The sequence below is a fragment of the Triticum urartu genome, chromosome 7, assembly GCF_003073215.2.
Source record: "Triticum urartu cultivar G1812 chromosome 7, Tu2.1, whole genome shotgun sequence".
Classification (NCBI taxonomy): Eukaryota; Viridiplantae; Streptophyta; class Magnoliopsida; order Poales; family Poaceae; genus Triticum; species Triticum urartu.
The window spans coordinates 490,087,192-490,102,090 of NC_053028.1; the positions used below are offsets into that span (position 1 = coordinate 490,087,192).

A 14,899-nucleotide genomic window follows, 5' to 3' on the forward strand; every position below is an offset into this window, starting at 1 on the left:
TAACCAATTTCTTCTAGCATTCAATTCTTGTGAGGGTGGAGTTGGAGAAGGTGGGGCATCAGACAAGAGCCAGTTGCAGCATCCACGACCTCCTTGTCCATGGCCAATCGTGCAAGATTGACCAGGTTGCGGGGTTTGGTCAGCAGTGGTTGTAGCACACTGAAGTGGAGGAGCAGTGTTGTCGTCGACCATGGATTCAAGGTAGTTTCTGATTTCTTCTCCTGTTGTGGTGGTCCTGCAGGTTACTGTTTACATGATGCGTTGGTCGTAGTTGGTGTCGTACTTGTGTGTTTGCTAATGCCTCTGCTACAACATGAGAAGTGTTAATGTAGTGTTTATTAAGGTTTGGTCAGCATGTTGAATAAGTCCAATATCAATCTGTTTATGATCATGAGAGTTATGTAAGGATAGGGAGAGACACTGAGGCAAAAGGCACATGTACATGCTCCTTATTACTTATCAGAAACATTTTCCTAGGAATGCTGGCCAGTGCAGCCTCTTGTCGCCAAGGTCATTGTTGAGCCAACTTATTTGTTTCATAGGCTTGTTGTCCTACACTGCATGTTTCTGCTTATCTACTCGCCCATTGCATAGAAATATATGTTTCTCTCCAAGCTCTATGATGCTTGGTTTTTTTAGTGTGTACTTTCCTTGCATAGTTCTGAGCGTCAGGTCTAATGTGTAGCCAAACTGTACATCTTTGAGATCTTGGTTCTAAATTGTCATTTCAGAGAAATGATATCTTTTCATTTATAATTGTTGTTTTAAGAAATGTTATTAGGGTCGTTGGTTCCATTGAAATATAGATCCTATTGGGCAATTCAAATCTTAGCGAGTATGACATTTCACTTTTAGGAACGATTGCTCTCAGCTTCTTCCAAGTTGAATTTGACTAAAATGTGAGTGTCATGTTTCTTAAATGATCACCAGAATTTTCTTTCCTTGCAATGCCAACTGTTGCTGGTTTTCATTCTTCTTGGTTCTTTCTAAATTTATTCTAAAGGTAGTAAATTGTTTTCTTATTGTTGCATGTTGGTCAGGCCGGCCCTCCACCTCTCTTGTCATCTAGGTACCTATGGTGCTCACAGTGGTCACCCGGATCATGGTGGGGATAGTCTGTGGCCAGGCCACGAAATCGATGTCGGCGACCCGGCGTATCCACTATAGCCTGAGGTATTTCCTTACCTTGCGTCCCCAAGCCCAACGCCTATCCTCACGTGCAATAGCTAAAATTCATGTGCGTCTCTACTTCAAATGAAAGGATCCATGCTATAGAAATAAACTGCTTTAATTCATGTTCCTTAGATGTATATGCAGCAACAGAACCATAGAGTAGTACTTGCTTAGAGAGCTAGACCAGTGCTATATAAAAGGTGATTTACAAAGATCTCTGTCCTGAAAGCTTTAATGGTATTTTGTATGGTTTGAAGTACAATTTCGAATTAGGCACCTGAATTTGCCTCAGTTTAGAGTACACTTCTCCTAGATCTTAGGTGAACAATCTTGAAGAATAGTGTTTGATTCTTGAAAAATCATATGAATTTAATTATGGTTTGAAGAAACATATGAATTTCTTTATGGTTTGAAGAAACATATGAATTTCTTAGATAATCATGGTTCTGATTTTTTACTCTCACCTCACAAACAAGACAACTAATCATACTAACAGTTCATGTGATGATCCGTTAATCATCACATAGCAGAAATCAATGGTTCCTATTGTGCTTTGTATTTCTATTATGTCATTGTACTTCTTAGTTTGGCTATGAAGACCTCAGCTATACTTCATTGTACTTCCTATCTGAGGATCCAAAGGTAGCTAAATCATGGGAATGTAAAATTGCATATTTATCTATATGTGTGTGGATTATTAATTTATTATACTTCATTGTGATTTAGAAAGTGTAATTTCAGTGACATGCGGTTGTAATTAGTTAACCAAATAACCCCCAGACGTTGTTAATCTGAAGGCAAATTACACAGTCCTCTCTTAATACTACCGTTGCATCGTATGAGATAAGTTACTCCAGTTGTACATAGGTATCCATCCTTTTCCTGCTCAAGTATCAAGTGGATCATATGTTGCCCTAACCTACATCATCTTTTCTTGCAGGTAGTTTCTTCGTTTAGCTGCATACTTATTTGGATCTCTCAGTTGTTAAGTGCAATCTTTTCTACTTATTCTCTACAGGCACAGTGTTACTGGTTTGTTTTCAATCTCAACATGCCATCTATCTGAATTTTGTATAGCTTGCATAGTGGCTAAGTTCATGAGCTAATTCTAATATTATCTATAGAGATTCCATATTATCATTAGGATGATGAAGCCTGTCAAGTATTGTCCACTACTAATTGCATTAGCTTCGCCTCAGAACTTGGAAAGAGAAAGTAGAGTTATCAATAATGATCAGTTATAAAGTACCGTAGATATTGATGTTTCTAGAGCATCGTTTCCAATTGTCTGTTATCTCATTGTGTTTATGAGCAGATACAACATCTCCTGTAACACTTATTCTTACACTTGCTGGTATGAATTACCTGGCTATATTTATAGAATCTATGTCTTTATGTTTTGTACTATTTGATGCAAATCAGTTTTCCTCGGCAAACATTGTGCCTAGCTTTTGGTACAAATTTTGCCCTTATGATCTGTAGTGAAATTGCGGTTATCCTGGGCAACAACTATAGTTCGCTTTTGGTACATATTTAATCTGTATGCTCTATACTAAAATCAGTTATCTTGGGCAGAAACTATACCTTGCTTTTGATAGATCTTTGTAGTGTTTGTGATATATATTGAACACATTTATTCTAAGCGGTTATTCTAATTTCTTTTGGTTAAATGATTTGTTATGTTGAGGGTTTAGACGCTGGGGTCACTATGCTGAGCCAGGCAACGCGCGCCAAGGCGCGCTTCCAATCTAGTAATTAATTAATAATTGAAGTCCACTTCACTTGCGATGCCCACGAACTTGGTTTTCTTGGGGGCAGACATGATGGATACGATGACTGTAATATCTCTAGGGGTATAAACATAGATTGTTGACATGATACAAAAATGAGCCAAATTAGTGAAATACAAAAGGTAATATGACAAAGGAAAGATCGATAATAATATTGAAAAATACCTTGTGCGATAACATTTAAATTGGCATTTTTTGGGTTTGTTATGAGATATCACTATTTCCGCATCATTATGTTGTAAAAAAACTCGTGAATTTTCGGCCCCTTTCAACGACGTCACTTCGGAACCCTTGTCGATGGATTCTTTTTGTGCATCTCCAAAATCCATATATATGTCTCCTATATTTGAGAAAAATATATATAAAAAATACACACTTTGTATTATCATGTTTAACATACATACAAAGAATGATTAGCTACATGCACCTCCTCTCGTGGTGTTTCAGTCCGGTTTGTCATCGTTACATCAGTGCGTATGTCGGAATCCGTCACTTTCTATCTCTCATGAAATATAAACGCTATTTATACTGCATCATATAAACATATATAATGTATAATAATAATAAAAGTGAAACTAATACAACTGTTTTATTTTGTAAAAAAGAACAGCTTTTTCATATTATTAAAAAAGATGTTGCATTTCTCTCGTGGAAAGCAACCAACAATAATGTTCATATATAAATAAGTACTCATCTAAAATTTCCTAAATCATTTTAAATTATTTATATAGGCTATGGAAAATTGTCCAACAAAAGATAAAAACATGCAAGCAAACCAACATAAACCAAGTATATTTGGTTTCTTCTCTCAATATTTTTTGTGTTACTCTCAATATATCTAAAAAGTATATAAAATATTTATTTGTATGAACCATGTTTAATATATATACATTATTTATTTTTTTGAGGTATATATACTTTATTTATCTATCTATTTTCGTAGAGCAAACGTTGCCGATCCAAAGCCCAAATTAGCTATCCAGCACGGCCCAACCAGCACCCAATCTAAGCCTAAAAATTAGGAATTCCAAAAAAAAGTTTATTTCGTTCGGCACCGAACGGAACGCAACCTTATCTCCCCCAGTACTCTCTCCTCTCCTCTCCACTCACTCAACCTCTCTCGCCCCTCCCCCGGTCTCCCCTCCCCCGCCGCATCCGCTGCGCGTGACCACAAGCTCCTGCCGCAACCGCGCGACTCTGCCCGCCGACCACCGCATCCGCCGCATGCATTGGCGGTTGCCGCACGACGAAGGTCACGGCTGGTCCCGCGATGGCCTCGGCTAGAGGAGGACGATAGGTCCATAGCGACGGACGCTCAAGTAAGAGGAGCGGCCCAATGGCGGCGGCCTCGAGCACGGGGATAAGTGCAGGCTGGGGATGCAGGAGAGGTGCAGCGCGGGGTTTGGAGCTCCCACGAGCTGGGTGCGGCGCATCTGACGGCGACAGACACAGGGACGCGTTGATACGGGTGTGGGTGCTCAATTCGGTCCCGTTCTGGCCGGATCCGCGGCGGTGCTCATCTCCGGCGAGGTGGCCTGTGACTCGCGGGACGACGGCGGCGCAAGACCACAGGAGGGGCTCATCTCATGGGACAGGGGCGCGAGGTCTTGTTGGCTTCAGTTGCCGGTGGCTTGACGCAGGGGTGGCCGGGGTCCGGCGCCATGGAGGCTCTTCGAGGACGAGGAAGCAGACAGCGACGACAACTTTGAGGCCGGCGGGGGCGCCGTCTCCGCGTTCGATGGTCGGGGTCCAACGCGGCCGCCGTTGGCTCCATCCCCTACAGGTAATTCCCCCTGAATTTTACCCCTTGAAATTGCCATGATTATCCCACGGAGAGGCACAACCTTTTTCTTTTTGAGATTCAGGGTAGTAAAGCTACTCTACTGAAACCACAAATTCAGAGATCATACGCGGGTGAGGCAGTCTGGTATGTCAGCAATCCTCTCCCGGTCTTCCGAATTCCTGGCCAACGCTCCAAGCCCATCAGCAAGGGCATTGCACAATCTCCCCACACTGCTGATACTATGATCCGAGAAGTTTGTCTGTGCTTGCTTGATGTCTCTTAGCAGTCCATAGCAGGGGGAGAGGGACTGCTTCTTTGTCATCAGTTCCTTAATCCGAATTTGGCAGTCAAGTTCCAAAATCACGGGGCTCCTGTAGATCCTCGAGAGTGCGTGCAACCAAATAAGGGTTGCTTTTGCTTCGGCCTCCTCAACACTACGGCTAGGTGACGTATTCTGACTGATAGAAATAACAACATGCCCTCTGTTGTCCCTTGCGACAGCACCTGCAGAATATTCACCCGTTTCCTCCAAGTACGAGGCTACAGAATTTACTTTGATTGATCCCAAGGCCGGCCCTGTCCAATGCAAGTGTTGCGTGGTGGGGCAGCGTGGCTGCTGTCGTAGTCGCATCGGTAGGAATGCTCGTGGGCGAAGAGGGCGCGTTGGCGATTGCCGGAGAGAGGGGAGCGGTGCTGGGTCTTGAGAGAGACAAGAGACGTGGGCGGCGGAGGCGGTGGTGTGGGGATCGATTTGAGCGAGCGAGAGAGGAGGGAGACACGCGAGTGCGTAGGCCTCTCTGGTGTAGCGATTTTTTGTTTCTGTGATTGCGGGGTGCGGATAGCATGTTGTCTATTTCCTTTTTAACGAAGGCATTTGGGGGTGGGGGATTGTTTTTAGTTCGATGGAGGGGTTGGGTATCAGATGTTTGGGTAAGTATTGATTCTGTCCAGATATGTCGGGAGAGAACAGATGCAACAGTTTTTCTATATTAGTGAATGAAACCAGTTAAGCATTGGACAATGCATACCCTTGTTCTGAAACATTGCTACATGCATTTTTCACTCCTCTGAGATCACTTCCTCTAAAAACAAACAGAGTACTATAGGAACCCTGATAAGGTTGTTTTAGATTCAATTTAAATCACACCCTGAAAGCTGGCATGGCATTTGACTATATGGGCATTAATCTCCAGCAAAATACAATGCTCCTGTAATAGAAGGCTTTAACTCAAGATTAATGTAAACAAGAATGCAAGCCGAGTTCACCTAAACAACGACTAAAATAATACTCCCGCTGTCCCAAAATAAGTGTCTCAAGCTTAGTACAACTTTGTACTAAAGTTAGTACAAAGTTGAGACACTTATTTTGTGACGAGGGGAGTAGAATACAATAAATCAGAACTTCCTATTGGGTTTTAGGCAATCAAGTTCAGGTGTAAACGACAACCACATGCATGCAGTAACTAAAGCAAGATCATCATGTGCCTATTCACTGTCAGTCTGAGGTGAGGAAAATGGAACAATGTAGGCATAACTGATAATGCCGTTTTTAAATTGATCACCTGGCCTTCTTTTTAGGCATAAAATAGATGGGCTTGTCAATGTGAAATGCACATATGTGAAATCTAGACATTTGCTCTGTCTTTTGTTGTTCTGATGCATGCAAATCTGTTCAGAAGCATATATATTATGCTTTGCTTTGCTGACATTCTATTTTGAACAACGGTTTGCTACAGTTATCATGCGGATAAGAGAACCAAAAACTACCACATTGATATCTGCTTCAGGAAAAATGGTAAGGCCAAGTTCATGTACATCTGATGCAGAATATGTTCTTTTGTAGTTTGATTATCTAATGATGTTGGAGCTGATACTGTACGCGCATATGAGTAGATATTCATGTTGTAGTCAGCTGAGTGTTGAAATTCAATGCAGATCCCCCATGGACACTAAGTGTTTGGGGTTCACTACATATTTTTCTTATTATCTACATGTCAGAATTAAATCTTTTTAATCAGTAGAAAGTCCCTCTATTCAGCCATTGAAAAGTTAAGCAAAGATTTGTCGAGATTGGATTGATACTATACTTCAATTAAAATTCCTTGGGTATTAGTTGATTCCATTCACCTTAATGGAAACCTGCAAAAATGTTTTGATTCAGTGGCCTTTGTTAACATTTTACAGGAAAGTGAATTTGATAGTTATACCAGGGAGTTATTGTCTTAGTGGTCTTATCCTCCTAATTACATACTGATGCAAAGTATACCGTTGCTGTGTTATCAGGTTTGCACTGGAGCAAAAAGTGAACAGCAATGTAAACTCGCAGCTAGAAAGGTATTGCCTAGCTTTATTTCCTTTCATACATATCAGAGGTGAAAGGTTCAGAAATTGTAAATGTTTTCTACTTTCATTATGCTCTTATATCCAGAAGCTTGGCTTTCCTGCAAAATTCATGTTGGGGAACGTAGTAATTTCAAAAAATTTCTACGCACACGCAAGATCATGATGATGCATAGCAACGAGAGGGGAGAGTATGATCTACGTAACCTTGTAGACCGACAGCGGAAGCGTTTAGCACAACACGGTTGATGTAGTCGTATGTCTTCACGGCCCGACCGATCAAGCACCGAAACTACGACACCTCTGAGTTCTAGCACACGTTCAGCTCGATGGCGATCCCCGGACTACGATCCAGCAAAGTGTCGGGGAAGAATTCCGTCAGCACGACGGCGTGGTGACGATCTTGATGTTCTACCGTCGCAGGGCTTCGCCTAAGCACCGCTACAATATTATCGAGGATTATGGTGGAAGGGGGCACCGCACACGGTTAAGAAAACGATCACGTGGATCAACTTCTGTGTCTATGGGGTGCCCCCTGCCCTCGTATATAAAGGAGCAAGGGGGAGGAGGCCGGCCCTAGGAGGGGCGTGTAACACCCTCGATGCGACTATATCTCCCACGTGTTGAGGCACGACTTAGAGGTATAATCGCATTGAAGGCATATGTCGCAAGTTAGGCAATCTTCACAACATCCCATGTAATATAGATAATAAAAGGGGAGATAACATAGTTGGCTTACACTCGCCACGTCAATCAAGTACATAAATAACATTACATCATCCAAACGCTCATGGCCCGACTACGACGCCAAAATAAAAGAACAACCCAACATGCGACACGGTCCCGATCACCCCCAACTGGGCACCACTACTGATCATCAGGAAAGGAAACATAGTATCGTTGAGAGTCCTCGTCGAACTCCCACTTGAGCTCAAGCGCGTCACCTGGAGCGGAATCGTCAGGTCCTGCATCTGGTTTAATAGTAATCTGTGAGCCACAGGGACTCAGCAATCTCGCACCCTCGCGATCAAGACTATTTAAGCTTAAAAGGAAAGCAAGGTAAATATGTGGAGCTGCAGCAAGCGACTAGCATGAATGGTGGCTATCCTGCTCGCAAAAGAGAGCGAGAAGAGAAGGCAAAGCGTGAACGCATAACTAGAGGGCAATCCTGCGGCAAGCATTACTCCAACACCGTGTCCACTTTCCGGACTCCGCCGAGAAGGGGCCATCACGGTAACTCACACCGTTGATTCATTTTAATTAAGTTAAGGTTCAAGTTATCTACAACCGGACATCAACAAATTCCCATCAGCCCATAACCGCGGGCACGGCTTTCGAAAGTTCAAATCCCTGCAGGGGAGTCCCAACTTAGCCCATGACAAGCTCTCACGGTCAACGAAGGAATAGACCTCCTCCCGAGACGTTCCGATCAGACTCGGTATCTCGGTTCTTCAAGACACTTCGACAGGTTAAAACAAGACCAGCAACACCGCCCGAATGTGCCGACAAATCCCGATAGGAGCTGCACATATCTCTTTCTCAGGGCACACTCAGATTGTCTTAGGTACGGGTAGGCCAGCCCAGAGTTGCCCCTGGTGGCCATCGGCAGCTGACAGGTGGACCAACACTCAGAGGAGCACTGGCCCGGGGGGGGGGGGTTTAAAATAAGATGACCCTCGGGCTCCGGAAACCCAAGGGAAAAGAGGCTAGGTGGCAAATGGTAAAACCAAGGTTGGGCGTTGCTGGAAAATCTTTAATCAAGGCGAACTATCAAGGGGTTCCCATTATAACCCAACCGCGTAAGGAACGCAAAATCCGGGAACATAACACCGATATGACGAAAACTAAGGCGGCAAGAGTGGAACAAAACACTAGGCGAGAGTACGAGCCTTCCACCCTTTACCAAGTATATAGATGCATTAAGATAACAAGATAATATAATGATATCCCAACAAGTAAATAATGTTCCAACAAGGAACGGCCTCCAATCTTCACCTGCAACTAGTAACGCTATAAGAGGGGCTGAGCAAAGCGGTAACATAGCCAATCAACGGTTTGCTAGGACATGGTGGGTTAGAGGTTTGACATGGCAATTGGGAGGCTTGAAAGCAAGTGGTAGGCATCGTAGCATTGGCATAGCAAAAGAGCGAGCATCTAGCAAAGCAAAGATAGTAGTGATTTCGAGGGTATGATCATCTTGCCTGCAAAGTTGTCAGAGTTGACTGGATCATCGAAAGCAAACTCAACGGGCTCCTCGTTAGCGAACTCGTCTCCCGGCTCTACCCAAACAAGACAATCAAGCAAACGGAACACAATCAACCATATGAAAAGCTCAAACAATATGATGCAAGGATGGCATGCTATGCGGGATGCGATGCGGGATGCATATGCAAGATTTGACAAGGAATGCATGAATCTGGCCTCAATTTCGAAATCCAAGTATTCCACTGGAAAGATGAGATGAAATCGCTTGAAAACGATATAAAGAACGCCGGAATCGGAGCTACGGTTTGGAAATGGCAAGCGATTCAATTATGACACCGGTCTGCGATTTACAGCAAGTAGCCATCTAAATGCAATGAGATGAACATGCTACAGCACCCAAACATGGCAACAAAATACATGGCAGGGGTGCATTCAAGATGCTTAACAAAAGTCTAGCACTGAGCTACGGCCAATTCATCCATTAACAGGTTCAAACAAGCATGGCAAAAATGCATATGATAAACAGATCTCAAACTTGGTGAAATTAACACTTGTCTGGAATTTCAGATCAGATAGCACTCTTCGGAGCAACAAAACTACAAGCTACAGGACCTGGAAATGGCAAAGTAAAGCATGGCATGGAGCTACTCAAAGAGCTTAACAAAAGTACCTTAGTGACCTTGAGCCAAAAGGGATCAGAAAATACAATTGCAAGCATGTGAATATGGCAAAAACATAATCAGATCACAGACTTAGTGAAAACTGGAGCATGCTGAAACAGATATCAAGTAGGCATGTTTACGAGCTCGATGCACTCACTACGGAGCAACACATGACAAGCTAAGCATACACCCATCAAGAATACACAAAATTCAAGCTAGACATGACAAGAACAATAGCATAGCATGCACGGATCAACTACAACATCCCCGGCAAAATTGCTATCAAGTAGACAATCTGCCCAGATTCACGAAGTAGCAAAAGTAGAGCTCGATTGACTCAAGCTAGGTTGCTCCATAATTACAAACAAAGACATGGATGGATAGAGCACTACAAGATTAACAAAACATCCTTACCGATCATCCTCAAAAGAGGCCGGATCACTAGAAAACAACATGAACATATGACATCATGAGAAAAACAGATCAAGGACTTAGTGGAATTGCTGTCCCTGAAATCAGCATTACCAAGTGCCTCACTTTGCAAGCTTGTGCTAGTCACCACACACATCACAAAAATACATGGGTTGCACCTCTGGAAAGATGGCAAAACCCTTAACAAAACACATGTAGAGCTCATGGGCATATCATGCACACAATAAACATGGCAAAAATGACATATATCTAAATGAAGCAGCAGATCTGACAATTATCTCAAGTAGCACTCTTCTAACAGCATTTCGGGAATCAAGATGAACTCAAATGAAAATTATGCAATGGAATGAAATGATGTGCTCTCTGAGGCGAACAATTTGATATGCTATAAGCCCAAAACGGAGCTACGGATGCAAAGTTATAGCACGATGAACAGGGCAACATGAACTAGGGTTTTGGGAGAAAGTCAACCCGAGTTTGGATCTAGATCTGAGATCTGCACGGTTCCCGATGCGGCTCGCCGGAGTATTGTTCGCTGGCGGGGAGGAAGCTCGCCGGAGCACGACGGGGAGGCGGGGGCCGGTGTGGGCGCGGCCGACGACGAGGCTGGGAGGCGCGGCGGCGGCGGTGAGGCTCCGGTGGCGGAGCTCACCGGACGGGAGGCCGGCGCGGCGGCGCGGCGATCCGGCGTCGAAGGAGCCTGCCGGCTCGGGCGGGAAAGGGCAGGCGCGGGCGGCGCGGAGGGCAACGGGCCCGGGGGCCGGACGCGGGCTCTCCGAGCCGCGGCAGGTGGCGACGGCGGGGCGACACGTGGCGCGCAGCTAGTGGACCGGGGCGGCGGCGCGAAGTGTCCGGCCAGATACGGACATGTCCGGCGCGGCGCGAAGCAATTTTTAGGGTTTCGGGGGAAGGAGAAGGAGATTTTTCGGGGGTGTCTTTAAATAGGCATAGATGGAGTTAGGAGAGTCCAAATGAGGTGCGATTTTCGGCCACGCGATCGTGATCGAACGCTCTAGATGACGGAGAGGGTTTTGGGCCAACTTGGAGGGGTGTTGGGCTGCAACACACACGAGGCCTTTTCGGTCCCTCGGTTAACCGTTGGAGCATCAAACGAAGTCCAAATGGTACGAAACTTGACATGCGGTTTACCGGTAGTAAACCAAGGCCGCTTGGCAAGTCTCGGTCCAATCCGGAAATGTTTAATCCCCACACACGAAAGAAATGTAGAATTGACCACCGGAGGAGAACGGAGCGCCGGAATGCAAAACGGACAACGGGGAAAATGCTCGGATGCATGAGATGAACACGTATGCAAATGCATTGCACATGATGACATGATATGAGATGCATGACAACGATAACAACACACGGAGACAAAGACCCGAACCCGAGAAAATAAAATAACTTAACGCCGGAAACGGCAAGAGTTGGAATACGTATTGGGAAAGTCATATCCGGGGTGTTACAGGGCGCGCCAGGGAGTAGGTTTCCTCCTTTCCTAGTCCAACTAGGAGAAGGGCGGAAAGGGGGGAAGAGGGGAAGGAAGGGAGAGAGGGGGCGCGCCCCAAACCCCTTGTCCAATTCGGACTGGGCTTGGGAGGGGCGCGCGCCACCTCCTGGTCCTTTCCACTAAGGCCCATTAAGGCCCATTGCTTCTTCCTCGTATTCCCGTAACTCCCCGGTACCTCCGAAAATACCCGAATCACTCGGAACCTTTCCGATGTCCGAATATAGTCGTCCAATATATCGATTTTTACGTCTCGACCATTTCAAGACTCCTCGTCATGTCCCCGATCTCATCCGGGACTTCGAACTCCTTCGGTACATCAAAACTCATAAACTCATAATATAACTGTCATCGAAACCTTAAGCGTGCGGACCCTACGGGTTCGAGAAATATGTAGACATGACCGAGACACGTCTCCGGTCAATAACCAATAGCGGAACCTGGATGCTCATATTGGCTCCCACATATTCTACGAAGATCTTTATCGGTCAGACCGCATAACAACATACGTTGTTCCCTTTGTCATCGGTATGTTACTTGCCTGAGATTCGATCGTCGGTATCTTAATACCTAGTTCAATCTCGTTACCGGCAAGTCTCTTTACTCGTTCTGTAATACATCATCTCGCAACTAACTCATTAGTTGCAATGCTTGCAAGGCTTATGTGATGTGCATTACCGAGAGGGCCCAAAGATACCTCTCCGAACATCGGAGTGACAAATCCTAATCTCAAAATACGCCAACCCAACATGTACCTTTGGAGACACCTGTAGAGCTCCTTTATAATCACCCAGTTACGTTGTGACGTTTGGTAGCACACAAAGTGTTCCTCCGGCAAACGGGAGTTGCATAATCTCATAGTCATAAGAACATGTATAAGTCATGAAGAAAGCAATAGCAACATACTAAACGATCGAGTGCTAAGCTAACGGAATGGGTCAAGTCAATCACATCATTCTTCTAATGATGTGATCCCGTTAATCAAATAACAACTCTTTTGTTTATGGTTAGGAAACATAACCATCTTCGATTAACGAGCTAGTAAAGTAGAGGCATACTAGTGACACTCTGTTTGTCTATGTATTCACACATGTATTATGTTTCCGGTTAATACAATTCTAGCATGAATAATAAACATTTATCATGATATAAGGAAATAAATAATAACTTTATTATTGCCTCTAGGGCATATTTCCTTAATTCAAACTTTGAACTGAAATAAAACTTTGCTTTTTGGGAACCATGTGATCAAGTTAGATGAGATACCACGTGATGAGGTTACATATAATGAAATACATGATAGTGTACTGATATGAACAGGGCTTTGCGTTTATTGATCAAGTGAAAATGAGATGAATAAGCATCAATCTTGATGAGTCATGATCTTATTAGCAGTTTAAGAAATAAAAGGGAAAAGGAAATTACTATATATATATTGACCTTTTTAGAGCGAGTGAAAAAATAGTGCTGATAAAATATACAAACCATATGCCCACCTTTTAGTGCATGTTTGTCATGGTTTACTCAGGCATATGAAAATGAAGATGTGCGTTGCATGTGAAAACTTTCTTTGGAAGTATCTTTTTTTGTGTGTGGCCGTGGATTCTGGATAAGCATCACACTGATTCAAAACATTCTTTCAGGTCAAATATTTGACGATGTTTTCTTCTCCCAACCTGGCAAGGTATTGTACTACCTACATGCATCACTGGAAGGTGTGATTTTGCTGTCGATGGTTCTACTTGGTACTGATTGACATACATACATTGTTGGAACGTGAAACATGTAGTCAAGGAACAATCTTTGCAACGAACAAAAGTGCATATATAGAGTGCACCCTTTCCATTCTGGTGCATTAAATATAGGTTCTTAACAGATGTCTCTTTGTCATAATGTAGATATTTGAACATGCGATGGCTGTATGATATATGTGTAAGTTGTGTTCAAATAATACCTCGCTGTCTGGGGATCAGCCCCGGCTCAGGGTTCCTGAAGGGGATCGTCGCCGGATCATGGACGTGACCTCAAAGGGTTCAGCGGCGGATCAGGGGATCGGCGTGCGGCTCCAGAAGGGGATCGCCGCCTCCATCCTGAATGTGATCGGCGGTGGGTTCTAAACGGATCGGCGACGTCTCCTCAAGCGGATCTTGATGTGCGAGGGCGGCAGCGAGGGGATGGAGGGCGGCCGCGAACGAGGGCAGTGAGTCGGGCGTAGTCAGGCGTGCGAGTGGAGGGCAGGAGAGTCGTGCGTGCGATTGGTTTAGGGTTTTTTTCGCTGGTTAATTTTTGTATGTTTTTTTTCGTTGGTTAATTTTCGTAGGTTCTTTTTCCTTCGCTTGTAGATGGGTGCGACGGGAGGTGCGGCCCTGTACTGCATGGGGGCATCGAGACATGTTTTTTTGGTTTGACGCGGCCAACAGTGAGGTGGGATGAGGGACGAAAAAAAATCATGATAGGTGGGACAAAAATTAACCGCGGAGACTACCAACTGAGACATTAGGAGTAGAGATCCCTACTAAAATGGATAAAATAAAGGACTGATACTACAGATGTAGGCATTCTTCATCTCTACTAAAATATATTCTTCATCATGTGGTTATTCACCTGTAATAAATCACCCCTGCATACCTATCTGCTTTTCTTCTGTCACAACTCACATTCATAAGCAGTCTTACTTCTTAGGCGAGCTCTGTCTTTTACTATTATCTTTATCTGCATTTTTTCTTGACTCGGCACATTTACTTTTTTCGGTTATACCTTTGTACTACACTGAATCTAGGAAATATAAAGTAGGTGAATGATGTGTTTATTCCTGTGTATACTATTTGACCTTCAATTATGTTTGTGTATACTATTTGACCTTCAATTATGTTTGCTTTCAGGAGTAAGAAGTTAGTTGGAGTGAGAAGTGAGACAAGTACCATGAGCTCAAGTGATCCATTCACCAAGCTGGTAAATGCATAAACTTCAAAAAAATCATCTCAATAAGGTATGCAAGTAATTTATT

The 14,899-nt window shown here is 44.0% G+C and overlaps 1 protein-coding gene across 1 annotated transcript; it reads left to right on the top strand.

Annotated features, from left to right (window-relative positions):
• Window positions 1-4,036: 4,036 nt before the first annotated feature.
• Window positions 4,037-6,503, top strand: LOC125522976. The gene is made up of 2 exons (XM_048688021.1): window positions 4,037-4,746; window positions 4,829-6,503. Exons 1-2 carry the CDS (start codon window positions 4,300-4,302, stop codon window positions 5,027-5,029), a joined length of 648 nt encoding a protein of 215 aa, XP_048543978.1. The 5' UTR covers window positions 4,037-4,299; the 3' UTR covers window positions 5,030-6,503.
• Window positions 6,504-14,899: the final 8,396 nt, after the last annotated feature.

Excerpts from the sequence above, each read along its gene's own strand:
- LOC125522976 (XM_048688021.1), top strand. The coding sequence starts at position 4,300 with ATGGCGGCGGCCTCGAGCACGGGGATAAGTGCAGGCTGGGGATGCAGG. Across the intron at positions 4,747-4,828 it reads GTTGGCTCCATCCCCTACAG|GGTAGTAAAGCTACTCTACT; the intron begins GTAATTCCCCCT and ends TTTGAGATTCAG.